The sequence below is a fragment of the Glycine soja genome, chromosome 3 (assembly GCF_004193775.1).
Source record: "Glycine soja cultivar W05 chromosome 3, ASM419377v2, whole genome shotgun sequence".
NCBI lineage: Eukaryota > Viridiplantae > Streptophyta > Magnoliopsida > Fabales > Fabaceae > Glycine > Glycine soja.
The window spans coordinates 47,094,555-47,122,181 of record NC_041004.1 but is presented as its reverse complement, the minus strand read 5'-3'; the positions used below and the strand labels follow the sequence as shown (position 1 = coordinate 47,122,181).

The 27,627-nt window shown below is 35.2% G+C and overlaps 4 protein-coding genes and 1 pseudogene across 6 annotated transcripts; 2 read left to right on the top strand and 3 right to left on the bottom strand.

Annotated features, from left to right (window-relative positions):
• Positions 1 to 81: 81 nt before the first annotated feature.
• Positions 82 to 3,165, top strand: LOC114407804 (cytochrome b561 and DOMON domain-containing protein At3g61750-like). Its single transcript, XM_028371058.1, has 5 exons — positions 82 to 405; positions 1,117 to 1,510; positions 1,836 to 2,122; positions 2,392 to 2,698; positions 2,800 to 3,165. Exons 1-5 carry the CDS (start codon positions 175 to 177, stop codon positions 2,802 to 2,804), a joined length of 1,224 nt encoding a protein of 407 aa, XP_028226859.1. The 5' UTR covers positions 82 to 174; the 3' UTR covers positions 2,805 to 3,165.
• A 6,487-nt stretch (positions 3,166 to 9,652) lies between these two features.
• LOC114407803 (replication stress response regulator SDE2-like) lies at positions 9,653 to 13,105 on the bottom strand. The gene is made up of 3 exons (XM_028371057.1): positions 12,321 to 13,105; positions 11,622 to 12,195; positions 9,653 to 10,130 (listed from the first exon to the last, which is right to left on the bottom strand). Exons 1-3 carry the CDS (start codon positions 12,965 to 12,967, stop codon positions 9,984 to 9,986), a joined length of 1,368 nt encoding a protein of 455 aa, XP_028226858.1. The 5' UTR covers positions 12,968 to 13,105; the 3' UTR covers positions 9,653 to 9,983.
• Positions 13,106 to 14,875: 1,770 nt separating this feature from the next.
• On the top strand, positions 14,876 to 15,520 carry LOC114405580 (probable non-specific lipid-transfer protein 1). The gene is made up of 2 exons (XM_028368046.1): positions 14,876 to 15,258; positions 15,375 to 15,520. The coding sequence occupies exons 1-2, from the start codon at positions 14,921 to 14,923 to the stop codon at positions 15,391 to 15,393; spliced, it is 357 nt and encodes a 118-aa protein (XP_028223847.1). The 5' UTR covers positions 14,876 to 14,920; the 3' UTR covers positions 15,394 to 15,520.
• Positions 15,521 to 16,000: 480 nt separating this feature from the next.
• LOC114407801 lies at positions 16,001 to 19,871 on the bottom strand (annotated as a pseudogene).
• A 3,109-nt stretch (positions 19,872 to 22,980) lies between these two features.
• Positions 22,981 to 27,505, bottom strand: LOC114407799 (cyclic nucleotide-gated ion channel 1-like). 3 transcript variants are annotated; one of them, XM_028371053.1, is made up of 9 exons: positions 27,487 to 27,505; positions 27,175 to 27,265; positions 26,055 to 26,619; positions 25,693 to 25,905; positions 25,261 to 25,595; positions 24,885 to 24,996; positions 24,355 to 24,591; positions 23,849 to 24,243; positions 22,981 to 23,454 (listed from the first exon to the last, which is right to left on the bottom strand). In XM_028371053.1, exons 2-9 carry the CDS (start codon positions 27,201 to 27,203, stop codon positions 23,154 to 23,156), a joined length of 2,187 nt encoding a protein of 728 aa, XP_028226854.1. In that variant the 5' UTR covers positions 27,204 to 27,265; positions 27,487 to 27,505; the 3' UTR covers positions 22,981 to 23,153. The 3 variants fall into 3 exon arrangements, with proteins under 3 accessions (XP_028226854.1, XP_028226855.1, XP_028226856.1); XM_028371054.1 differs by lacking the exons at positions 26,055 to 26,619; positions 27,175 to 27,265; positions 27,487 to 27,505 and having other exon boundaries at positions 25,261 to 25,561; positions 25,693 to 25,818; XM_028371055.1 differs by lacking the exons at positions 26,055 to 26,619; positions 27,175 to 27,265; positions 27,487 to 27,505 and having other exon boundaries at positions 25,261 to 25,555; positions 25,693 to 25,813.
• Positions 27,506 to 27,627: the final 122 nt, after the last annotated feature.

Below are 27,627 nucleotides of genomic sequence, written 5' to 3'. Positions count from 1 at the left end.
ACCACTATCCCCATTCCCCACCCACCAAGCCAACAACCAAATTCCAACCTTCAAACCCAAGAGACTAACACCTCTCAACTGTCTTGTTAGGCCCTCTTATTCACATTTCCTTTCTTGCTCTCGACCTTTGTAGCCACTAATACTATTGTTGCTAGCCTTAGATCCAGTCTATGAATGGCAAAGCCAAGATCTTGGACTCAGATATGGCCTTCTATTGTTGGAGTGTGTCTTCTGAATTTTGTTCTGAACTTCAAGATCGTGGCAGTAGCAGATGACACTGGAAGCAACAGTATTGTATCAGAAGGTGACTGCAAGAACACAAATTATCAGATTTTTCTCCCTCCACCTTATCAGAATATATCCTCTACCATATGCAAACCTGTTTGGCATTCATACGAATTGAGGGTAAGTACGTTCATGTACTTATTCTTTTTCTCTTAATGTTAAAAGTTGAAACTTGTTTACTATGATCTGTTCTTTGGTTCTAGGTGGCCTCATTTTTTTTAAGAGTCTAATACATCAATCAACCAGAAATCATCTAAAGAATAACTTTTAATATAATTATTATAAATATCAATAAACAAATTTACCATATGATAGTTTTTGATTATTTAAGATAAATTTATAGTATAAGTATAAAAAACTTTTATACTTTCAATGCATGTATTTTTATTCATTTTTTAAAAGATTTAATACATAATTAATGCCTTTAATTTTTTTTGGAAATTTATAATTAGGTTCCTAAATTAAAAAAAATTGCAATTGAATTTTTAATCTTAAGCAATCTTTGTAATTGGGTTCCTGAGATTAGTTTATGACGGCTTGGAACTTTCAAAAAAGTAGCAATTTCTAACGATTTTATTAATTACAGGTACTTAAATATTCAACTCCATTTTTTTTAATTTAAGAACCTATTAAAAAAATTAAATAATTTAAGGCATACTCATATATTAAATTTGTTAAAAATGATTTTAGAATTTTTTTGTTTTATGATGTTTATATAAGAAGTGGGACAACTGCCCAATTCTAAAAAGTAACATCTATCCAGCTATAAATTATTGATGTCTTATTATTTTAATGTCATGATAGTTTATTTGCATCTAATTTTTGTTGCAGTACACCAAGACGGGTGACACCACAACTATCATATTATCTGCTCCCTACACTGTTGGATGGGTGGGAATTGGATTTTCTAGGGATGGTATGATGGCTGGTTCCAGTGCAATGGTGGGATGGATTAACAAACATGGCCATGCAAAAGTCAAGCAGTTTTATTTAAGGGGTAGGAGGCAATCAGAAGTAATTATAGACAAAGGTGAACTGCCTCTAAATACTGTGCCTGCGGCAGTGGCAACAAATGGAGCTGAAATTTACATAGCTTTTCAGCTGCAAACCACAATTCCATTTGGGAAGCAACCGATTTTATTGGCTTTCAGTACTAAACATCCACTGAACCACCATCTATCAAAACATGTTGACAAAACGGCAATTATATTTGATTTTTCTTCAGGTGTGCAAAACCAGATGTGCCACTTTACTTTATTATTAATTATTATGCTATGCTAATCAATGCCTTAACAAAACCACATTTTACTCCAAAATAGTTGAAGTTCATTTGAACAGGTCCATTTTATTTTTTCATCGCAAAATTACTACTTGAACCAAAGTGAAGAACATTTTATTTGAAGTGCCTAAACTTGAATTAGCCGTTATTTTCACAAAAAATTATTCAAATGCCTTTTCCATATGATGATTTGATGTAACTAGAGTAGCATATACTATATGATAACAAATTTTCCAGAGAAGAAATTCAACAATTATACTTGTTGTGGCAGGTTCTACTGGCCCAGTATCCAATGGGTTGATTCACATGAGAAAGAGCCATGGAATAGTGGGTATAATTGGGTGGGGCCTAATCCTGCCAGTGGGGGCAATTATTGCTAGATACTTCAGGTATAAGGATCCCCTATGGTTCTATCTCCATTCAGTCATTCAATTTGTGGGATTTTCATTTGGGCTTGGCACAGTCCTTCTTGGATTACAACTCTATAGAAACATGCATGTCCACATACCAGCTCACAGAGGCATAGGCATCTTTGTCCTTGTCCTAAGTATTCTTCAGGTCTGCCACTGACTCATGTCACGTATCATATTAAATGTTCAGTCTTCTACCTATCACTTTGTTAAGTATTACCTTTGTTACTAAATATAATACCCGAGTTAAATTAATTAATTTTTAAAATTCCTACGAATTAGTTAAAAAAGTGTTATACACAACCATGGATGCTATACAAATTTTAACTGAGATAAAATTAGGCTTGATGACTTTGAGATATATGCTTTCCATCTAAAGTACAATTTGAACTGACATTTAAAGCTATGTGAGTTCAGATATTGGCATTTTTCTTGAGGCCAGACAAGGATTCCAAGTATCGAAACATTTGGAATTTGTATCACGGTTGGTTTGGAAGAATGGCACTTTTCTTTGCAGCATTGAATATAGTGTTGGGGATGCGAGCTGCGGGGGCAGGGAATGATTGGAAGGCAGGCTATGGATTCCTTCTTAGCATTGTACTTGTGGCAGTTATCGTTCTGGAAGTGTTGGCGTATTTGAAAAGGTCAGAAAAGCGTTCTCTTCCTCAGACTTTCCAAATGGACCCAGTTGGAGAGGCTAACTTTCCAACAAATCTAGCTAAAGGTACGTACATACATTCTTCTCTTTAATGAGATTTATGCTGAAGAACCAACTTATTAGTTGTTGTATCTTATACGTATATGTATGTCACTTTGATGAAGCAGGGTGAATGTGTTGGCTCCTAGTTTTGTTTGCACTTGTACAAGCTGTGTTAATTGTCCAATTCAGCCACTTCAGACTAAACCTCATTCATCCTACATTACTGCATGTGAACTGAGTTGTGGAGCTTTCTTGATGTACATAGCTATGTAGCCACCTACAAGTTTGGCAAGATGGACAATCCTAACGTTTGGCTTCCTCACCTGAACTTGAGATTGAACCTTTTTGCTTTCTTCATTGGTTGTTTTTTTGCAGCTGCATGGTCAGAAATGTAATGCCTACTACATTTACATCTATACTTTGTTATTCTTCTATGAAATGTGATGAAATTTAAGGATCAGATTTTGGTGAGTGGTCATATTTTGATCAAATGAGCACATAGTTCCGTCGCACGGGTATATTGCTTTTGTTAGAATTAGGAAACCCTTCTTCAAGACGTCGATTTCCCAAGAACACGAGTTTGCATTGGCAGCAATACGCAGAGTTTGCTGCATTCCCAGCTGTACATCTAAAAAAATCATACAATCTGCATGTCTAGAAATTGACAATCAATAGCTCTATAAAATGGCACTATAATATAAACAAAATATAGTAATATTTTTTAAACATTAAATTAGTGTAAAACACTCGATTAACCCTTCTCATTTATTTCTAACTATCTTTTCTTATTCGTGTCAAAAAAAATTATATCTTATTACTCTTTCTGGTTCTTTTTACAGGATTTCGTTAACTAATTCATTAATATTAAGAAAATTAATTAATTTAGTTAGTAATATTAAATTTATCTCAAATTTATATATATTTTTAATTAATTGCTAACACTAATAAAACATTTTAGCTTTTTAATATAATTTAATCACTATAAAAATATGTCATATGATCACCCACCTATGACAACTATTCTATTTCTTTTTCTCTCTATATGTATATACACTCATTGGAATATCGAAGAAATATTATCCTAAACAATGCAGTAAGAAAAATAATCCAAACAATAACACCTCTTGTTCCAGATAAAAAAAACTCAATTCCAACTAAGTGCAATTCATCATCTTTATTATTTGTAAAATAAAAAAGAAAAACGCTAACTAATACTCTTACGAACCGCTTAGCAAGACCCAAATAAAATATGCATGTTTTCTTCCCCTTTCAAGTAAAAATAAATAAAAATGTTGCTGCCGAAGCTAGCTTATTCGGTTATTCCATTAAATCTAATTTTATTATACCATGTTTTCTTGCTGTACTAGTAATATTTTTAATTGTACACGATAAGTGTGTGTATATTGATGAAATCTGCTCATGTGCGCACACAAACCGTGTCGTCAGATAGAGTTCAAACTTTTGCTCATTGTATTAAAAATACAATGATCTTCATTAATACTACACATGGAAAGGTCCCAGGAATAGAATCTGATTTTGATATCATCTTAGATTTCATCTTAAAACCAATTGGTTGCACTCCAAGAAGTGAGACAGTCAATGTGAAATTTGGATATTTCTCAATATATACAAATAATGATAATGTTCATTAATACTACACAAACTGTGTCGTAAGATAGAGTATGTTCTATTCCATTTGTAACAAAAAAATATCAAATCAAACAACATAAGAGAACCACTAATACATGGCAAATAATTGAGAGTATATACAAACGAACCAAATTAATTAACAAAACCATTGACAATGATGTAACAAAAGGAAAATCAGAAACGATCTTTAATCCTGTAATTCAGTATGTCAAAATTGCCTAACTACATAACGAACAAATGTTTTTCACCATCAAGGTGCCTCTGAAACCCCAAAACTGATAGCAATGATCCTGCCTGCTGAGCAAGATAATTATTAGCTGTTGTTTGCAACAACTTCTAATATGATTTTAATTCACAAGAACATTTCCACGTCCCAACTAATCATCAAATAATGCATCTTAGTCATTCTAGATGATACAAAACTGTGACTAGCTGGAACAGCGGAATCACTAAATAGCTTCAGTTTTTGTAAGTGGAATCACCTCAAATTGACGAAAAACCTCAGACCTTCATCTCCAAGAAGAAAAATCTGCAAGTTTTTAGAACCTCCATGATTCAGTCGAGGTCAAATCTGATTTCCATGATGCACTCTTTTTAGAGCATGTCTTGTTTGGGGTAAAGGGCCACATAAATAAAGTATACAACATTATCTTCACTTTCCAAAGTTAAACTTCTGCAGAAGGATAGGAAGTAGAAAATCTACCAGAACCTTCCCAAATGGCAAGGCAGCCACATGCAGGAAAATTGTAATTGAGTTCTAGAAATCATTGAAATACTGCATCTCCTTATGAATGTGAAATTGTGAGGTATCTCTCCTTTATTGGAAATAATTCTGCTACAATTAATTAGTAACAACAAAAAAAATGTGGGTTAAGCAGTAGCTGTACAATCCCTTCTAGAAGACAAGCTGATGGACTTGGGTACATCACTTCCTCTGACCACACGGTTATATATAAAACCTTAAATGACTGTGAGCTATTGGGTCTAGTTAGCAAACTTATTGGCATTCTTAGCGTCTGCTTCCGATTTCTTCTTCCCCTAATCAAAATGCTGAAGGTTTTCTCACCATCAATGTTCTTTTCATTTCTGCTAATGTTATTCAAGCCAATGTTACGATTTGGTTTGTTCGCAGCATTTTCAAACCCATGAAAATTAGGATTTCCATTTTCCTTTACACTTTCTGCATTAACTCTACCCACTTCATCATCACTAGTCTCTGATTCTAAAGCTTGCACATCTTTCTTGTTTTCACTGACATTATTAATGTCCTCTGGCAGAACAAAAGCTGAACTTGAATTTTTTCAAACATGACACTGTTTTTGTGGCTCCAAAATGGGATCAGGGATTGGTTTGATGCTAGGTGCTGGAAGAGGAAATTCCCCTGGATGACAACCAGGCCAGACAGCATTGGGACCAAAACTAGATACAGCTGGGTTCATATTACATTGCCATGAGAACTGATTGACATGAAATCCACTGCTAGTAACTGGAAAATTGTTGGTTGGTATTGATTGAGGCTGAGTGTAAGGAGGATACATATATGGCAACGGTTGTATCATCATGTTTGGTGTTGGTGGAGGTGATGGGTATGTATGGTGAGGAGAGGAACACATTGGGGTAACTGCAGGTAACATGGTAGCAGGTCCATGGTGAACATTCATATTTACTGGCCATGGGCCAATTGGTGAAACAGCACCAGCAGCCGAAGGAAGTGTTGTATTCATGGCAAATGGTGCAGCACGTGCAATGCCTGGCGACGGATTGAATGGAGCTGCAGATGCAGATAACTTCTTATACGGGATGCCCTGGGAATCACCTTGACTTGATGGAGATAAACTGACCCTTAACTCTTCACCTTCTTGCATGATGGCGTTAGTATGATTTGGGGATTCAAAACAGTCAGAGTTACTAGTGTCAATCTTTAGTTTGTGAGAATCCACAGGATCCTCCACTGCATCAATCATTATGATACTATCAACTGCTTGATGAACCTCAACATCCACAGATTCAACCCCTTCAGCACTCTCAAAATTGTATTGCTCAGAATCAGTAAACTGTGTTTCATTCCTCTCCGAAACTTTAGTATGATGTGTTGGGAAAACTCGGACTTTCCCGCTTCGTGAAGTTAAGATAGGCACTTAGTAATTAAAGGTAGTAATGGGAGCACACGATTATAATTCTCCAATATGGAGATTCTTCCACTATACAAAGTGATAGTAGGGTTACAAGGATGTGTTTACAAAATTGAAGAATGGAGAAGAGCCATGCAAGAAGAGATGCAATCCTTGCATGAGAATAACACCTATGAATTGGTGGAGTGGAGAATAGCCATGCAAGAAGAGATGAAATCCTTGCATGAGAATAACACTTATGAATTGGTGGTAGAGAAGAGCCATGCAAGAAGATATGCAATCCTTGCATGAGAATAACACCTATGAATTGGTGGGGTGGAGAATAGCCATGCAAGAAGAGATGAAATCCTTGCATGAGAATAACACTTATGAATTGGTGGTGGAGAAGAGCCATGCAAGAAGATATGCAATCCTTGCATGAGAATAACACCTATGAATTGGTGGAGTGGAGAATAGCCATGCAAGAAGAGATGAAATCCTTGCATGAGAATAACACCTATGAATTGGTGGAGTGGAGAAGAGCCATGCAAGAAGAGAAACAATCCTTGCATGATGACCAAAGCACATTGACATAAGGTATCCAAGGAGCCGGTTTTCTACTACCCCCCAATTAAGTCGGGAGGGGGAGATTTGTTAGGATCCCTCCTTAATTGGAGAGGTTCTAGAAAATTCTGGAGCTTTCTGAAAAAGTGTAGAATTTTCTAGAACGTTCTGGAGAACTCTAGAGTAGTGTAGAACTCTCTAGAAACTTGTGGAAGAATGTGAAAACCTCTGAAATATTTTAGAGATGTGTGAAACCTTCTGGAACCTTATGAAAAAGTATGGAAGAGAGTAGAAGAGTGTAGAGACTCCTAGAATGTGTGGAGCATTCTAGAGAATTAGTCTCCACCTTAGGATACAAGTAATCTCCACCATTCATTGTGGAGGTGGAGTAGTATAAATAAGGGTAGGAGCTTCATTCCTAATAAAATCCAATGAGAGAGCCTCTCTGAGAGAGAAGATAAATAGCTTGGGAAGTCTCTATCCTCAAGCTTGAGTAAGTCTCTCCGAGAGAGAAGATAAATAGCTTGGGAAGTCTTTATCCTTAAGTTTGAGTGAGCCACCGTAGAGTAAGTCAATCCCAAGACAAGAGTGAATCCACTTCTTAGAGTGAGAAAGAGTCTCTTTGAGAGAGAAGATAAATAGCTTGGAAAGTCTCTATCCTCAAGCTTGAGTGAGTCACCATAGAGTGAATCAATTTTGTAAACACATCCTTGTAACCCTACTATCACTTTGTATAGTGGAAGAATCTCCATATTGGAGAATTATAATCGTGTGCTCCCATTACTACCTTTAATTACTAAGTGCCTATCTTAATTTCAGGAAGCGGGAAAGTCCGAGTTTTCCCAACATGATGTGAATCATCTAAAGAATCTGACAAAGAATTTTTGTCCTTCTCTTTTAATGTATTTTTTACCTCTTCCAGGGTTGGGTTAGCAATTGCATGTGCTTTATTATCTACCTCTTCATGTTTGCCCACGCTAAAGTCTTAGCAATTCTACATGTTTCGTGTCAGCTATTCCTTCAGTGGACTTGCTCGATCCATTGCCCGAGTCTTGCCATGTTATTAGGAAGCTCTCATTTCCAGTTGCAAGGCCGGGACGGTACGAGGAAATTTTCAGAGATGACCTTAGTGGAGATCTTCGATTAACATGGTATGCACCTAACTGTAGATATTGCGAATCACAAGAGGCCTTGTGCGGATTTGAGAGCATAAACAGTGATCAAGTTCGCAGTTTCTTTGATTTCCAAACGGGTAAATATATACTATCTGCTTTTTTTTTCTTCATGAAGTTAACTCAATAACTTTAAGTCAGAAACTTGATACTCCAAACTCTTTAAAGGACTAAAAGAAACAAGACTTGTTAGTGTTCTCAACGGAGCTGCCATTGTTAGTTGGACTGTAAGCAGTATGCCTGCTCTAGACTAGAATTTGTTTAGAAAAATTAAAGTCAACGTTTTGATATCAGTAGCCATTGTCATAACGATTTTTTTGTATTTTAACGTCTGTTGACTTTAACTTGGTTTGCTTGTTGGGACTTAATCACTGGCAAAAGTTAATGAAAAACATTCTGAAGTCGGTGGCTGCTTGCGTGCAAATTGAAAGTCTAATATAAGACAAATGGTTAAGTGGTTTTCTCTGTCGTGATTTTTTTTTTCTCTATCGTAATTACATTGAATCGAGTTACATTGATTCTTCAAAATTACATGGTGATTATATTAATTCTTTTTTAAAAAAACAGTTAGCAAATAAATTCCTCAAGACCCAAATTATGATTCCATTAATTCTTCAAAAAAATGTTACTAAATTAGTGGTTCAAATATTTAAAAATATTATATTTGATTAACAAAATAAGAGCATCACACAGAACAGTTAAATTGGTGTTATTCAAGGAATTAAATTTTACAACAAAATCTTTAACAAACGGTAACTGATTTGATCATTAAATTTTTTAAAGACTAATATAATGTGGGATGTAATTGAAATATAGAAGGCCAACCCGCTCTAGTATTTACTCACTATCAGTAGTACTATTGAAGTTTCAGCTCCTCCACAACATGGTCTTCGAGTTTTTGGAATCATCACATTATCCATTGTGGGACCAGCTATCATCTTTGCCGCTGCAATGGCATGCTACGCGTCCCTCAAGTACAGAAGAGGCAATACAACCAGAATTGCTGCTGCAGAGGTCGGAACCAAGTGCAATATCACCCCAACCTTCCATTGCTACGATGGTGGGCTTGGATGAGTCTACAATCGAGTCTTATCAGAAACTTGTACTAGGGGAAAGCCGACGAGTGCCAGGACCCAATGACGGATGTTGCACCATATGTTTGTCAGAGTATAAAACCAAAGACACAATCAGATGCATTCCTGAATGTGCGCATTGCTTCCATGCCGAATGCATAGATGAATGGCTTAGCATGAACAGCACATGCCCCCTTTGCCGCAACTCCCCCTCCCATTCTTCCACTGTTCAAGTTATGGCCAGTGACCCTTGATTGCTTGTGGGTTTATCCATTAAGCACTCAACCACAAATCTGGGACACAAATCCAGCTGCTGTCATTGTCCGTTTGTCACACTTCAAGGTTTAGCTAGTACTATTTGGATGGCTTGAATGTTAAACGGTTTTTCAACTTATTACATTGCATGGATTGTAATAATAATAATAATTGGATAAATTAGGAACAACAATATCCAGCCATTGATGATACTCGTCATCTCATAATATAATACCAAAAAGAAAATTTGGAATTGTTCATAATGCACAATTCTTGGGTTATACAGTGTTCAGCTTCCTTTGGCTGGCTGGTAACGGTATTTATTACATCAAAATACAGCCCAATATGAACACTAAAACGAACAGAAAAGGCATGCATCAGTCAGTTCCCAAAGTCATCAGAGGATAGAACTGACACCCATGTAAAAGGTGCAAACAGTTATGAAATACTGTACAGAGAAAGAACTGCCATTTCAAAATTCTCCTTACTTCTTCGCAAGCAGCTTCTTTGGAAGTTCATCCAGGGGAGTTGATTTTAAAAGAAAAAGCCTGGCAGCACGCTCCTTCAAAGTACCTCCACATTTTAACCCACGTGACTGCAGTTCAGACTTCAACCTTTCCAAGCCAAGAACCTGTCAAGACCATAGCAATGGTAAAGGCATTAATCTTCAGAGTCTAATAAACAGTCCATAACCAATGCTAATGCCTAATAGATGGAGGGGATCGGGGGCTTTAGGGGCCATTACTACAACTCTGTTGATATATTTTTCTGATTTTTCCACAAACAAAAAATTTAGTCATCCACAAGAAATGAAAACCATTGCCATATCACCATCGTGCAATGCAACTACTATAAATCATATTACTTAAACCACCTTAAATGGTTAGTTAGAATTCTTCAAAAAAATTCAACCATGGTAACAACTGACTTAATTACACGTAATTTACTAATAGTGTGATTTCTGCTCATATTCAACCATTTAGTTTTGCTTGACTTTTAAATACGGAAAATCTATCTATCAACTTATTTTAAAAAAATCTCGGTGGCTTTATCTATATAACCCCCTATTATTATTATAGTAATAAAATGAAAATGAGAGAAAAATTTCATCTGCTCTTTTAACTATTCAAAAATCTGAACCATCCGACAGTAGAAAATTCAACATATAATGTTTTGATTATGAGTATGAGAGGGTTCTCTACGCTATAACTAACCAGCCTACCCAGTATTAATAGAATTTTTGTTGGCTTTGCAATTAAACTAACTACAACACATAAAATGGACTAGTATTTGAAAGTTCTCTTTAAAAGGCTTTCTATCCTTCTTTGAACTGTTGAGAGGACTAAAGTTCTAGCTAAGCCCCAATACATTAACATTGTATTCAGTTTATCAGTTCCTTTGTTTCTGCTTCTTTTCTTCTGTTTCATCAAGGATCCTCGTTAATTCACCATAAATCCTGCTTCTTCAACTCCTACTTAGCATCCTGATAAAACTTCCAGAATTTGCTTATTCCCACACATCATAACCCAGCTATCCAATTTGATTCTCAGACTAGAAACTAAATTTCTAATAAGTTCCTTTCTCCTTTCAAGGTGCAACCATAAAATGCCACAGATGTAATCTGCAATTTGCCAATGAGCCCTGAACTAATTCCTTAAAAGTCAGAATTTGCAGCTCTAAACTCCCAGTATGGATTTATTTCAATGAATGAACTCAAAATGTATATGCCCATACTAATCGCCCATCCCAACGTCTCCCCTTGCTTCATCAACAGGGTCCATATCATATGTTTCAACACATCAAAGAGAGAAACAAAATAAAATGGGCATTTTAAAAAAATACCACTGGGGACAGACTTGACCTATTCACATAAAGAGAAACCCTATTTTCACATAACCCCTACCTCTAAACTAGAGTCCTATACTAGCAAAACTAATTTTTTAAAGTAACTGGTCATCACCAGCTACTGGTTATAAGTAGTGGTCACCGGTGTGTCACACTATTTGGGCTTCACCCTAGCCACTGCCTTTTTTAAATCCAATTCAACATATGAAACAAACTACAAAATAGCAAAGGGTACCGCACAGACAGACAGAAGTAGAGGATGCTACTGAAAACATACCTCAAGTTCAGCAGCTGAATTAAAGGCATCAAAATTCAGGGGCTCCTCCAACACAGGAACACTAGTGCTTGGTGAGCTTTCTTCATTGACTGCTGCTTTATGCTCAAGAGATCCATCAATTTCCATATAATTAGATTCACCAGCACTGGCGACAGTTTCAGAGCCCATAACAGTTGAGGCCTGATTCACAGCACCATCGAACTTGTCAGGCACGCCTACATAGCAATCCTGATATCCATTATCTTCAGCATTAATTCCAGCAACCACCGACTCCTTTGGCATTTCAGTAGCCTCATCATTTATCACAGGTTCAGCTGCAGCCTGAATACTTTCACCACCCAGCATCGCAACAGATCCCACATTTCCTTCTACAGCAGCTTCCTTCTCTTCTTCAGACCCACTTTCACACGAGCCAGCACCAGAAGAGCCTCCGCCCCCATTTACCGAACCCAAACTGCCCTCAGCCTTATTAGAGCCCGACTCATTCGGACCATTCAACAAATCTGATTTCTCGATCTCCACCTCTTCATCAGAATCATCACTATCACTTTCATTCAATTTCCTCTTCCCCATCCTACAAAACACAAATACCCAAATACCAACATCACTAACCCACAAAGTACAAACAATCATCAAAAGGGAACCACATAACAATAGCAATTAATAAACAACACTCAACACGTGAGTGAGTTCACTTACCATATCTTCAATTTCTTAGCATCATGGTGAGGTTGTGAAGGGCTCTTGCGCTTGGCAGTGAGAGCCTCCTTAACGGACAAGGCAACCTCGGCAACACAACGTTCAGATTCCTCCCTATATTTGGCGACATATTTTTGAGCCCCACCCTCACCTTCACCCTTACCCTTTCCCTTCTTCATCTGCTTCTTGAGAAACTCCTCGGCCACCTTCTCGAGCTTCCTCTCCTGTTCTCCGGCCTTCCACTCCTCCAACCTCTTCTCCGCGTTGACGTGCCTCAGCCTCCGGCCACTCATGTCGCGGCACGCGTCGAAATTGTTGGTCTTCTTCTGCCCGGCCTTGGTGGCGGCGCCACGGAGAAGCGAGCCGAAGCCTCCCTTGCCGCCCTTGAGGCGCAGGAGGAGGCGCACGGAGGGGAACATGTTGCCGTCCTCCGGGAGGCATTGGATGGCAGATTTGTCGTCGTTGAGGTGGCGGCAGCCGGTAACAAGGCGCTGGTGGTGGGCGGGGATTCCGGTGAGTTGGAAGAGGCGATCCCTGATGGAACTCGCGTAGAGGATCGGAGAGGGGAATAGGAGGGTTAGGGTTTTCCCGTCCAAGTGCTTCACAAACAGGTTGTACATCTTGCTACTGCTCCTCTTCTGCTCCATCGTCGAATTCCAAAACCAGGATTGAGGAAATTAGGGTTTGAGGAAATTGGAGAGAACGAGAGCGAGAATCGATGTGTGTAATAACTAATATGTAAATAATTTTAAATTTCCTCAATTTGTTTTGCGCGTATTATTAACAGGGCGGGGTAGACATATATTCCCTCAATATATAGAGGAAAATTCAACGTATTGTAGTAGTACATAAAATTGAATTGGCCGTTCAGCTAAATAAATTCACTAATTTACAATCAATTTATTAATTCCATCATAGTAAAATGTTGTGATATATATATATATATATTAAAATTTATAGTTAAATAAAAAAAATTATGGCTAAAATAAATACGTAAATAAATATATAGTATAAAGTTTAATTGTAATATATTGTCAATATAAAAGTTCCCACGTTATGAACTAATCAAAAAATAAATATGTTAGTTTACTTTTTGCCACCTTTATTTCAAAAAAAAACTTTTTATCACATTTTCTTATACTTTGTTAGTTTTAGAAATTCTCGGATTTTCATTGTCTTTCTTTGTCTATTACTTGCCGACCAAAAACACTAATTCACAATCCAAAACATTTAGAAGGCTTATCAATATTTGTTCCACTAGAAAATTAACATTATTGCTCTTGATATAAGAACTCAATTTTTGATCATGATGTAATCAGATAAATCAAGAAATCTAATATTAATTACATATATAATGAAATAGATGAATTAATTTCATTTAAGTATAAGAAATATTCATTTAAACTAACACCATCAACTCTACTTCCTTGAAAATGAAGACTTTGAAAATTTATAAAACTAACAAAGTCTAAAAAAAAGTTGACAAAAAGTAAAAATAAAATTTGAGAAAAATAAAACAACATAGAAGTTGTCACTGTAAGCACAACTGCACCTTTTAAGTTAAAAAATGTTATAAAAAAAAAAGTGGAGATACAAAACAAGGCTTCGATTAAAAAAAAAAAAACCAAAATTGTGTTTTAAAACACGACTTATCCATACCTTGTAAATTTTTTAAAAAATAACCATTTCAATAATTTTTTTAAAAAGATCACCCCTAATTAGTGAAAATGCCAATTTTTAAGATTTACCATAAAAACCAATGATTTTATTATATAAATTGGTTTGTGATGGTATAACAATATAAAAAATTACATTGTTAGTGCTTATATATATATATATATATATATATAATAAAATATATGATTTTTTTATTAGTTTTATTATTATTTGAAAATTAGTTGATGATATATAGATTAATAATTGTATACTACTTTATTCCTTATTTTCTATTCTTAATTATGATTTTAAATATACTACATGAATTAGTTTTAAATTTAATTATATTTTTAACTACTGTTGTCACAAGAGAGAGATTCTAACTAAGAGAAATAGATTTGCAGAATTTGATTTCTTACAAAAATAACAAAATAAAGTTATATTTTTAGGAAAAGTATATGTTCATTTTGGATCTTAAACTGGATTTCTAATTTATTTAATTTTATGATAGCAAGTTATACTTTTAGGAAAAAATATTTTTAATTTTTTGGTCATGCATACTGAAAAGATTTTGTCGGAGTGGACAAAACCTACTACTTTAATCTTCATGAGCAAATACTTTCACTTGCCAGTAAGAAGACAAATTGGTGTTTATTAAATATGTCGCGGGTCACCCATAGATGACACGTGGTTAATCCATCACGCCTTTGGAATGACATTTATAATAAAGGCATCTTAATTAGTGCTTCCTATGATCATTTGCCTCAGAGAGTAGTTGCCTATACTAGTAAAATTCATTTTTGTTGAAAGTCATCAAGTTTGCATGTAATGCAAGTTGACAGAACCAACCAAACAAACAGTTGCACAAATCTCTATATATACTATATTTGGTGCTAGCTAGCTTAATTAAAACAGTCTAGTTAATTCAAACATTAACAAAGAAAATGTCAAGAGCAGCAATCATATCCATTGCCATTCTCCTAATTACAAGGTCTGGAGCTCTGGCTTCAATATCATGCGCCACAGTTATTGAGGAGGTAGCACCTTGCACTAGCTTCCTGCAAGGAGGCTCAAAGCAGCCCTCGGTGGCGTGTTGCAATGGAATCAAGAAACTAAGTGGTGAGGCTGGGACCCACCAAAACCGAACAGCTATATGCCAGTGCCTCAAGGAAGGACTGGCCTCCATTGGAAATTATGATCCTAAACGTGTACCTCAAGTTCCCAAAGATTGTGGACTGTCTGCTACACTTCCTCCTATTGACAAGAATACTGATTGCTCTAAGTAAGCTTCTTCTTTCCTCTCTTTCAGATTCAATTTCTTATTATGCTTCAACTTTGGATATAACTTATGAAAATCATGGTAACTATTTTTCATTTTTTTTTTTGTTAATTATGCAGTATAAGCTTTATGATGTGAATGTTCAGTGGTGGGGTACTGCAACTGGAAACGTTACCAGGAAATGTAACAAAGGAATTATAAAAATAAATTGCCTACCATGGTTGTACTATCGGCCATGAATAAATAAAAATATCTTTTATATGAATATCAGACCTCCCTTCCCAGCTGAACCAAATTATATTTCTATTCATTTTATTTTTCCAAAATTCTGTTGCTTCTTCATTCTTAAAGTTTACTTATTTATTTAGTGATGTGTCGTAACGTAGTTCTAAAAAAAATTGACGTTGTAAGCTTGATGATCATCTAAACAAAAGCAACAGTCGGACTGGCTAACATATATATCGAATAAATTCTTAGTTGAACTAACGTAAATTGAATAAAAACAAATCATTAATGTATTTCGATCCATTAAAGTTTTACTTAAAAAGTCCAATCCGTCCATGATTCATTCATCTAATAATAAAACACAGTTGCTAATGCCAGATGTCTTTAAAATAAGATGTATAGCTTAACAACAATTTTCCTATTTGATGTGATGCTTCTTATACAAGTACATGGTTCTTAACTATTTTTTATCAATAAAAAAGTATTATCCAAGCCAATAAATAGCAGAAAAACCAGGAAAAAAAACCATGCATTATAAATGCTCTAAAATCAAATCCAATCTATCTATTAACAATTTCTTAAAATTAAATAATTTTTATTTGTAAAATATTCTCTACCCTCACTCCCATCTACATGTAAGAATTGATTTTGCCAAAATTGAAACCTTGTAGCAGTGGTTCTTTGTTGGTGTTTTTATTCATTTGAATTTCATTTAGTATTCTCTGTTTTGCTTTTCAATACAAACCCCCCTTTTCAATTAGATCATAATCAATTAGGTTGTGTCTTCCAGAAGTATGACCTAAGTTGTTCCCTGTAACGCATGATTAAGGAAAACTCTTGTATTTTTGGTAGTGGCCCTCCCAAAATATGCACACACAACAGCTATGGAGTATGATTTATGAATAACATATCCTTATTCCTATTTGCAAGTTAGTGATTCTGAGCAGTGAAATCTGGCTCAGCTGGCTTTTTGAGGTAACAGAGATAGTAGTAGTCTCTGTTGCATTTTGTTGTGTCTGCTATTTTGTATCAAGTTTCGCAGTGCATTGTCAGCAAAACTTGATGCATATATGGTTGCACCAAAGCATCTTTTAGCTTGTCTTCGGCTTCATGCAATGACCTCTCAATCTTCTTTTTCCAGTATCGGCTCCAAGCTGCTTGTATGAAACAGGCAGCCCATGCCCTCTACTGCCCGGAATAGAACCTGCAAGGGAAAAACAAAATTTATAATCTGATGTCATAAACAAACTACTCTCAGAAAAAGTACGAATCTAAATAAAATTTATGGTTTTGAATTATATCTGCACCTTGTTTCCTAATTCCCAGCACGGTTCCACAAATTCTAATGATGATTGATGCATCATCAAAGAGGAAAAAGAAGAAATTAACATAATAAAAACTATCAAACCTTGCCTGAGAGCGTGGTGGAGCTGTTTGCCGCCATGATTTCGAAATTCAGAAGCAAGAAGCTTCAAGTCTTCAGACATGAGAGCAAAGGCTTCAACTTCTGATATAGTTTGTACAGTCCTGGTTGAAATGGGTAATTTTGAGGAGGAGCTGGGATCCGAGGCCCAAATCAGAATCTCCTCTCCACAGAAGTCACCAGCCATGAGAAACAAGGAGTTGAAGAAACCAGTTCTTCCACCATTTGTTGTCACAGAAGAAACTTTTCTACTCATAATGAAAAGCATCTCCTCAACTGGATCTCCTTCACGAACAATAAAGCTATTCTCAGCATAAAGGACTGTCTTTCAGACTATCGCACATTGTATCCAACAACTGCTGATCCATTTCCTCAAACATTGGCACCTAAAGCAATAAAATAACAACATAAAAATGTTTATTACACACACTATAGTTGGAAAATAAAAAATTAGATGGGGAGAAATCATGATTATGGATTACCCACCCTTTTAACTAAATCTAAGCAAAAATGACGCTTTAGGTCCCTCCTGAGATATCTAGGAAGATTACGAATTAATGTCTCCTCATCGACACCCCTATTTTCTTGCCATTTGTATTGTTCATTCCGTCTAATTCTTTCCTTTAGGAACTCAGGTAGCATTCGGTGGGACATCCAAAGTTCTATGTCATGTCTCTTCACTCTCATCTCTTTCCTCTACGATTTAGGTAGGCCATCTTTATGATATTAGTACTTGTGTTGAGGTTTTGTCCAAGAGAACTGCAAAAGATGACAAATTTTAATTTTGGTTGCACTAACTTTTACTTAATTGGATAGAAGTATAGGAAACGAAATTAGATAAAGATATAGAAGTTTTCAGTTCATAAAATAAGCAAGTTGGATTTGCATTTATACATAAAAACAATAGATTGATTGCCAACCTTAAACTGCCCAAACCCCACCAAAAGCAGTAGAAGAACTTCTGATAAAGAACCGTTGTTGATTCGACCACACCTGAATCTAGAGCATCAAAAAATATTCCAAAATTGAAGGTGTTTTTGTCTGTGAAAGAGTGAAGCATTCTTCAACTCTCTGCGCCAGCACCACACCTCTGACTCTATCGAAAGCATGCACCAGATAGCTCCAATCACCTGATAAGCCACTTGTATTTTTTTTATCATAAAACTCAGCATGATAACTACCTAGGAACATGCATAAATTGGAATTAAAATCATCTTACATGACTTGCTATCATAAAGAGAAAAAGATTAAAGGTAGCTCCAGCCCATGCTTTCTCAGTCAATATGCCAGAAGTTTTCGTTACTTCTTGGTATAGTGGATAGATCCGCCAAAGCCTTGGCATATACTGAATACTTCAACAAATCCTTTACTAGTAATGGATCCGACATTTTTAGGTTTGGAATGGCTAAAACAATCACCTAGTGTCAAAAACAACATCAAATTATCATGTCTTTCACATCAAATTGAACTGGAAAATACATTTTGGCTACTTGGTACTTACACAAAATAAATAAATAAGAAAGAGCTTAAGAGGGATATACCTGCGAAAGTGGAATAATTGATAGAATATCAATGATGAAGTGTGAAGTTAAGTATCTTTTCATTATAGCCACAGGATCATCAGTGAGCTCACCCCTTCCAAAAACACGAGAGGAAGGGGCCACGAAACCTGTCTTAAACTGAAAGATTATGCGAAGAATGTGAAATAGATCAAAGAAAGTCCAAAGAACACAGACAGTGATCATAAATGCTCCATCCCAATCAAGGCATTTTTTTATCTTCATTAATCACTGGAATGTAAAAGAAGAGCGGGTCCAAAGTGACTGCCATCACGCACTATATTACAAAGATTTTGTAACATTTCTAAAGGAATGGACCCTGTGGATCAAGAATTTTCTTCCTAGTTCTCTGTCCATCACTTACAGGAAGGACATCTGAATCTCTCCTCCAGTTCTTCATCTTCTCCAGCCTTCTTCCCATACTCTTCAAAACAGCAATCAGACTTGGTGTAACTTTTCTTTCGTGATGTACATCGTTAATAGAATCTTCTATCTCTATCCTAAAAGATGGCTCTGACTTCCTGTCCTCCAACCTGGATGGAGAGAAATTTAAACTTGCAATCATGTATGATGTATCATATAAGTTACTTTCTAACGATTACGAAAATCATATAAATTATGATCAAGTCTTCAAAGGGGCATCTCAATTGTTGACTTTGACTACTACATAGTCCAAAATCAAAATGATAGCACATTAACATGATCAAATCTCATCATTCCTAGCAGCTAGAGGTAGAATGGTGTTTTAAATTGAACAAAAGAGAGAACACAAACCACATAGAGCAGACACTGATGTTATTGTTGATTTAAAACTGGTAGTGGTAATTACCCAACTTGGAAGACTAAGCAAGACAGTATAAAGCTGCAGTATGTCAGTCTGTCATACTTTATAAACATGCAGCTATTAAAATAGTTAAGCTTCATTATTTTTCTAGGCAGATGACCGGGAGCCCATTTTGAAAGAAAATAAATGAGCGAATGAAATTACAAATAGACGAAGCGCAAGTGGTTAGCAATGTGTGTTACAACCAACAGAAACAGTACTAAAATTAAAACAGTAGAAATATGCAGCAACAACAGGATTGAGCAACAGGACCTCAAAAAATTTTGTCCGTTTGAATTCATGATTAAGCTACTTCAGCATCCAGTGAGAACAGGTAGCTTTGCAGAAACAGAACATTCAGGCCTGCAAAATCCAACATCAAATTAGAAATTTGTTTTCTCCTCCCAAAGTTAATGTAGCGCGAATGTAACTAGAAAAGGCAAGGATCAATTATTTGCTTAACAATACTAAAAATTAATTAAAGTAACAAAATTATAGCCACCAATGACTTGAATATTTAAATTCACAAGTCAATATCCAGACTCCAGAGTCAAGTAAATATCAACATGACTCCGTGTTTATTAGTTTATCAAAAAGCAAGGAAAAGAACAAGTTGCTAGAAGTAGAAAGGTAGTTAAATAAAAGTTTAGTCAGTTTTTTCACAAAAGGAAAAGGAAACAACAATCTTAAAGATGCAAAGCTACATTACATGCAGCAATGTAATAACTTGTATTGTAGCCTGGCTAGGAGGGAGAGTTTTTTTAAGAGATAGATATTTGATGGAATGATGGGCGTTTAGTTGTTGTAGTAATGTCTCAGAGAGAAGAAAGAAAGAGAGGGAGCGTTTTTGCAATTTGCAGGCTTCGGAGTTCACACTTCAACTTCACATATACTATTTGATGAAATGAATGATTGTGTCGTGTGTGTCAGTATCCAATAAGGGCCGAGCACTTACACTGTTGAACATTAGAATCAGTTATTATTACTTCTATTATAACAAATTTGCATTTAAAAATGATCACTTAATAAAAAAATGTACATTCATTTTCCTTAATTTTGTGAGTTAGCAAGAGAAATGGCCCTGCATTATTATGGTGAGTTCACGTCACGAGAAAGGACAAATAAGAGAGAGGATAGGAGTCAAGACAAGTCAACTTATGCAAAAATACATTGCAATACGAAAATGTTGAATTATACAGGGCGACACAACACAATACAACAACACCCCAAGTATTAGTCTAACAACTTGTATTTTGGACTGAGTGTCGAATTAATTGGATTTAAATCCTCATGAATCTTACCCTCAATACATCAACAACTAAGAGAAAAATTAGAAGCAAGGGAAACTGGATGGGATTTTTTTTATTAGCAAATGAAAGTTGTATCACTATATATCCAAATTTGGCACAAGATTTGACAAATCACGGGGATATAAGAAGGAAACGGGATGGATTTAAGTTGGGTTATTTTTTTCGATACTATAAGTTGGGTTATTTGGTAGGTAAAAAAGAGGATAAAAATAATGCGATCTACTGTATTATTTCTTATGTATTGTTATTCATTTCTCTTTATCTTTTTTGTAACCAAACAACTTTAGTTTTTATTTTATTTTTCACTTGTTTTCTTTCACTTTTTATTTATTTTCATCTATCTTATTTTTTACCAAACTATCAAAAACTGGGGATAAATTTGTTTTATAAAAGAATTATAAATAACTGGACATTGTGTGTTTGGTTTAACCTTAATTGAACAGACACACATTTCATTGCATATTTTATGAGAAGTAAAAATTTAGAACTTTAGATTCAAGGCCGTTTAGAGGCCTTTCAATGGAAAATCAAACATGCACTTAGCTTTCTGCAAGAAAGCTCAAAGCAGCCCTTTGAGGCGTGTTGCAATGGCATCAAGAAACTGAAGTGGTGAGGCTGGGAACCACGAAGATCGAATAGGTATATGCCAGTGCCTCAAGGAAGGACCGGCCACCATTGGAAATTATGATCTTAAACATATACCTCCAGTTCCTAAAGATCGTTCTTTCCTATCTTTCAAATTCAGTTTATATTAGGCTGAATTGTAATTTTGGATCCCAAGTTTTTTAAATTTATGATTTTAGTTTTCTTGATTCTTAATTGTAATATTTGGTCTTTTAATTTTATAAATTTATGATTTTGGTTCCCTTAATAAATTATTAACTAATAATTCATTATTAAATTAATCATAAATTAAATAAAAATTATAAATCATTAAAAAACTTTAATAAATGACTATTAATCTTAATGTGTGTTATTGTTAGAGGGGTCGTGTGTGATAGTGGAATTAGAAGAGATGTTTGTAGGGGTAGGAATTCAGTGTTGTGAAAAATTAAGATTAATAATTCTTTGTATTCAATTTTTAATAATTAATGATTTTGATTAATTTATAATTAACTTAATTAATCGTAATCATTTTTTAATAATGTATCAAGAGTACCAACCAATTTATAAGATTAAGAAGATCAAATATTACAATTAAAATTCAATTTAAAAGACTAAAATTATAGATTTAAGAAACTAAAGAGGTCAAAATTACAATTTAACCTATATATTATATTATGCTTCTAAGTGCAACTTTGGCTACAACTTGGAAGATGATGATAAATATTTTTTTTTTTTGGTTAATTATGCAGTATAAGCTTTATGATGTTAATGTTCAGTTGTGGGTTCCTGCCACTGGAAACATGACCAGGAAATGTTACAAAGGAAGTAGAAAAATAAATTGAAAGATTATGTGGTCGTTGACTGAAAAATAATCTCGACCAATATCAGTAAAAAAATTAGTCTTGATCTAGGTTAGCCGAAATCAATTAAGTTTTAAATTTTTAAATCAAAAATAATTGTCTTATGGATTAGGAAACCTATTGTCTCTGGCGTAGCACAAAAAAAAGTTAAAAATAATTAAGTTTGAAATTTTTTATTTATAGATAGATATTCTTTCTTAAAAAGAGTGTTAATGGATAGGTAGAATGAACTTTTTTATTAAATGAATCAAAATAAATTAATGGATTATTTTGATCCATTGCGGATACGTATTATGATTGATGTAATCCATCCATTTGTCACTCTACTGTATGTGAGTGCCTCAAGGAAGGACTGGCCATCAACCCCACCATTTGAAATTATGATCCTATACGTATACCTCAAGTTCCTAAATATTGTTCTTTGCTCTCTTTCAAATTCAGTTTATATTATGCTTCTAACTGCAACTTTGGCTACAACATGGAAGATGATGATAAATATACATCATCTTTTTTTTTATGGGTAAATACTACATCTTTTATATGCATGTGTAATCTCCTTTGCAAATTGCAACTGAACCAAATGTGCCATAAAGTTGTTTTAAATAAAAATTGACTAGTGACCTTGATTATCTAAACAAAAGCAACAGGGAGCTGTTAATTAAAGTGGATCTAATTAAACTCAATACGCCCATTTGTTTAAGGATAAGGCTACTCTACAGGAAATGAACCTCGGTTTTATGTTCTTTAGCTACTCTTCCATCAGCATGAATACAAAATAGACTACAATTGTCTTAAAGAACCATCATAATTTACAAGTTCAAGATTAGAACATTTTTTAAGGAAACTGTTGTCAGTGTTGGAGTATTAACTATAAGGTTGTAATTTAAGTTTATAAATTATAATTTAATAGATTCCAATCTAAATTGTTTACGGTAATCATCTTGTATATATTCCTTATAAATATTCATTATATTTTAATGCAATATTACATCTCCCAAAATAGTTGTTGAAGCAATTCTTAAGCAACCCACCCAAAATATGCACACACTAGCTATGGAGTATGGATAACATATCCTTATTCCAATTTGCAAGTTAGTGTTTCTGAGCAGTGAAATCTGGCTCAGCTGGCTTTGGAGGTAACAGAGATAGTAGTCTCTGCTGCATTGTATTGTGTCTGCTATTTTCTCTCAAGTTTCGCAGTGCATTGACAGCAAACCTTGATGCATATATGGTTGCACCAAGGCTTAGACTAGACCCTTCCTCATTTGCCAAAGCATCTTGTAGGTCTGCTTCTGCTTTGCACAATGACCTCTCAATCTTCTTTTTCCAGTATCGACGCCAAGCTGCTTGTATGAAAGTAGCAGCCCATGTCTTCCACTGTGAGGAATAGAACCTGCATGGAATAAAAATCACATTGCAGGATTGATGAGGTTATGAAGTTTTTTGTAAAAAAAATAAGATAAAAATGAGAGAATTGTATTCTAAGATCATTACCATAATCCCACATGTGCTCACATAAAAAAATAAGCAGTGCTTTAAGGTTGGTCATCACATGGTTTTTATGACTGCTGTTATTGCTAAAGTTTTTATAATCTGATATTTAAATGAATTTGATGGGATTATATAAGCAAACTACTCTCAGAAGTCAGAACCTAAACAAAATTTATGGTTTTGAGTTATATCTGCACCTTGTTTCCTATTGTCTAGCACGATTCCAAATATTGTAATGATGCATAATCAATGAAGAAAAAGAAGAAATTAACATGATAGAAATTATCAAGCCTTGCCTGAAAGCGTGTTGGAGCTGTTTGCTGTGAAGGCGTCGAAATTGGGAAGCAACAAACTTCAAGTCATCGGCCATGAGAGCAAAGGCTTCAACTTCTGATATAGTTTCTACTGTCCTAGTTGAAATGGGTAGATTTGAGGAGGAGTTGGGATCCAAGGCCCATGTCAGAAGTTCCTCTCCACAAAAGTCACCAGCCATGAGGAACATGGAGTTGAAGAAACCAGTTCTTCCACCATTTGTTGTCATAGTAGAAACCTTTCCACGCATAATGAAAAGCATCTCATCAACTGGATCTTCTTCACGAACAATGTAGCTCTTCTCAGTGTAAAGGACTGGCTTCAGTCTATCGCACATTGCATCCAACAACTGCTCATCCATTTTCTCAAACATTGGCACCTAAAGCAATAAAATAAGAAAATAAAAATGTTCATTACACAATTACACTACAGTTAGATTAAAAAAAAAAAAAACAATAGATGGGGAGACATGATTATGAGTGACACTCACTTTTTTAACTAAAGCTAAGCAAAGGTGACGCTTTATGTCCCTTCGGAGATCTTTAGGAAGGTTACGAATTAATGCCTCCTCCTCAACACCCTTATTTTCTTGCCATTGGTACTGTTCGTACTTTCTAATTCTTTCCTTCAAGTTCTCAGGTAGCATACGGTGGGACATCCACTGTTCCGCGTCCTGTCTCTTCACTCTCATCTCCTCCACTCTAACAGTTGTAGATTGCAGATATTTCTGTAACAATATTCAAAACAATAGTTAACTAACTAATGTTGCATAAAATTAACTTTTCAAATTTTAGGTGGGCATGTAATCGCGCAGGGGTCAACTGTAATTTAGTAATCTATAAATGGGAGAATCTTTGGATGACCATTTAAATCAACATTCGGGATAGGAAGTTCTATCTATGTTGCTTCATTGGGACATGCCCCAACTTCTGAAAAGCTACTGCTTTTTGAAATAAAAAACATTCTTCAACTTGGTCCCTAAACAACTATATTATTTCTTTTTGGCAGGCAATGAACTACCTGCATGTTTCCAATAAGTAACGAGAATAAGACCAATCCAAAGATGGCAATGAAGATTGCAAAGGCTATTTCTGAGACATCAGTACTAGTCTTGAGATTTTGTCCAAGAGAACTGCAAAAGATGACAAATTTTTTAATATTGGTATGCTTTGGGCACCCATCTAATAAATTGCACTAACTTTACAAACACTAATAATAAATCCATAGAAATATTGGAAATGAAATTAAATAAGGATATAGAAGTATTGGCCAACCTTAAATTGCGCAAGGATACAGAAGATTATATTGGCCAACTTTAATATTGGAAATGAAATTAAATAAGTATGTTGCATTTGCATATATGAAAACAAGGATACAGAAGGTTATATTGGCCAACCTTAAATTGCGCAAACCCCACCAAAAGCAGTAGAAGAACTTCTGAGGAAAATCTGTTGTTGATTCTACCACATGTGAATCTAGAGCATCAGAAAATATTCCAAAATTGAAGGTTTTTGGGTCTTTGATTGTATCAGGGTCAACCAAAGAACAAGTTTGATTAAGAACTGTTTGATTCAATAGTGTCTGATTAAGAAGATTGAGAAGTGTAAAGTTTTTTTGATTGCGGTCTCCACAACTCATGTATTCTCGATGACAGAGTGAAGCATTCTTTAACTCTCGCCAGCACCGCACCTCTGACTCTACCGAAAGCATATACCAGTTAGCTCCAACCACCTTATAAGCCACATGTATTTGGTGATCATAAACTCAGCACGATAACTACCTAGGAACATGCATAAATTGGATTTGAATAAGCAATAAAGTTACTTACATGACTTGCCAGCATATAGAGAAAAAGATTAAAAGCAGCTCCAGCCCATGCTGTCTCGGTCAATATGCCAGAAGTTCTAGTTACTTCTTTGAATAGTGGATAGATCCGCAAAAGCCTTGGCACATACTGGATTAATACTGAATACTTCAACAAATCCTTTGCTACAAATGGATCTGATGTTTTCAGGTTTCGATTTATGGCTAAAAGAATCACCTAAATGTCAAACACAACAAATTATTATGTCTTTCACATCAAACAGATTTGAAAACTGTTTATTGATACAAAATGCCTTCATTTTGGCTTCTTATCATCGGAAAATAAATAAATAAATACATATAAGAAAGACTTTAAGAGGGATATACCTGTGGAAGTGGAATAATTGATAGAACATCAATGATGAAGTGTGAAGTTAAGTATCTTTTCATTATAGCCATAGGATCATCAATGAGCTCACCCCTTCCAAAAACACGAGAAGAAGGGGCAATGAATCCTGTCTTAAACTGGAAGATTATGCGAAGAATGTAGAATAGATCAAAGAAGGTGCGAAGAACACTGGCAGTGATCTGCAATACTCCATCCAAATCAACACGTTTTCTAGCATTATTTATCACCGGAATGTAAAAGAAGAGAGGATCCACAGAGACTGCCATCACACACGTTATTACAAAGATTTTGTTCCATTTCTGAAGGATTGGACCCTGTGGATCAAGAATTTTCTTCCTAGGAGGAAGCTTTTTCTTTCCATCACTTACAGGATGGACAGCTGAAGCTCTTGTCAAGTTCTTCATCTTCTCTGACACACTCTCCAGCCTTCTTCCTATACTCTTCAAAACCGCACCCACACTAGGTCTTCTTTTGTGATTCCCATTGTTAATAGAATTTTCTTGCTCTGGACTAAAAGATGACTCTGATTTCCAGTCCTCAAACCTGGATGGAGAGAAATTTTTTAAACTTAACAATTATGCATCAGATATATGTTAGTTTCCAACAATTACAATTATCATATGAATTATGATCAAGTCTCCAATGGGACACCTCAATGGTGCTTTTTGGCTACTACTTACTCCAAAATCAAAATGATACCATGATCAAATCTCATTACTAGCAGCTAGAGGTAGAATAGGGTTTGAACATGTAGAAAATAGAGAACACGAACCACACAGAGCAGACATTGATCTTGTTATTGATTCAAAATTGGTAATTACCCAACTTGGAAAACTATAGTTGCAGTATAAAAGCACAATTTGGTGCCAATCTGTCATGTTTTATAAAAATGCAGTTATTAACTTAAATTTCATTCTTTTTTTAGGCGGATGATCCCATTTTGAAAGGAAAACAAAAAACAAAAAAACTGAAGCAGCATGAACAAATGAAATCTCAAATAGATGAAGCAGAAGCGGTTCACAATGTGTGTACCAAGACAAGAGTAGTAAAATTAAAACAATGGAAATATGCAGCAACACCAGGATTGAGCAACCGAACCTCACAAATTTATGTCCCTTTGCATTCATGATTAGGCTACTTCAGCATTCAGTGAGAACAGGTAAGGTCTGCAGAAACAGAAGATTAAGGCCTGCAAAATCCAGCATCAATTAGAAACTTATTTTCGTCCTCCCCAAGTTAAATTAGTGCGAATGTAACAAGTAAAAGGCAAGGGTCAATCATTTGTTAAACAATAATATAAATAAAAATAAAAATGAATCAAAGTTACAAGAGTATAGCCACCAACGACTTGGATATTTAAGTCAAGAAATCTCCAAAAATCATAATCAAGTATGGACCGCGACAACCAACCTTCACCAAGACAGAAAAGACTGTTGTAAATGTAAACCAAAGGACACGCGAATATTTTAATATTTTAAGGAAAACAAGTGGGGACACTTGAACTTCAACCATATGAAACTCAAAGGACCAATGATGAAACCATAAAGGATA

Coding starts and splice junctions, on each gene's coding strand:
- LOC114407804 (XM_028371058.1), top strand. CDS start 175: ATGGCAAAGCCAAGATCTTGGACTCAGATATGGCCTTCTATTGTTGGA. Junction 1,511..1,835: donor TATATTTGATTTTTCTTCAG/GTGTGCAAAACC, acceptor TTGTTGTGGCAG/GTTCTACTGGCCCAGTATCC. Junction 2,123..2,391: donor TTGTCCTAAGTATTCTTCAG/GTCTGCCACTGA, acceptor ATGTGAGTTCAG/ATATTGGCATTTTTCTTGAG.
- LOC114407803 (XM_028371057.1), bottom strand. CDS start 12,967: ATGGAGCAGAAGAGGAGCAGTAGCAAGATGTACAACCTGTTTGTGAAG. Junction 12,196..12,320: donor GCTAAGAAATTGAAGATATG/GTAAGTGAACTC, acceptor TGTGTTTTGTAG/GATGGGGAAGAGGAAATTGA. Junction 10,131..11,621: donor ATTCAGCTGCTGAACTTGAG/GTATGTTTTCAG, acceptor TGGTCTTGACAG/GTTCTTGGCTTGGAAAGGTT.
- LOC114407799 (XM_028371053.1), bottom strand. CDS start 27,203: ATGAATGCAAAGGGACATAAATTTGTGAG. Junction 25,906..26,054: donor CAATTATTCCACTTCCACAG/GTATATCCCTCT, acceptor TTTGACATTTAG/GTGATTCTTTTAGCCATAAA. Junction 24,244..24,354: donor GCTTAGCTTTAGTTAAAAAA/GTGAGTGTCACT, acceptor TTATTGCTTTAG/GTGCCAATGTTTGAGAAAAT.
- LOC114405580 (XM_028368046.1), top strand. CDS start 14,921: ATGTCAAGAGCAGCAATCATATCCATTGCCATTCTCCTAATTACAAGG.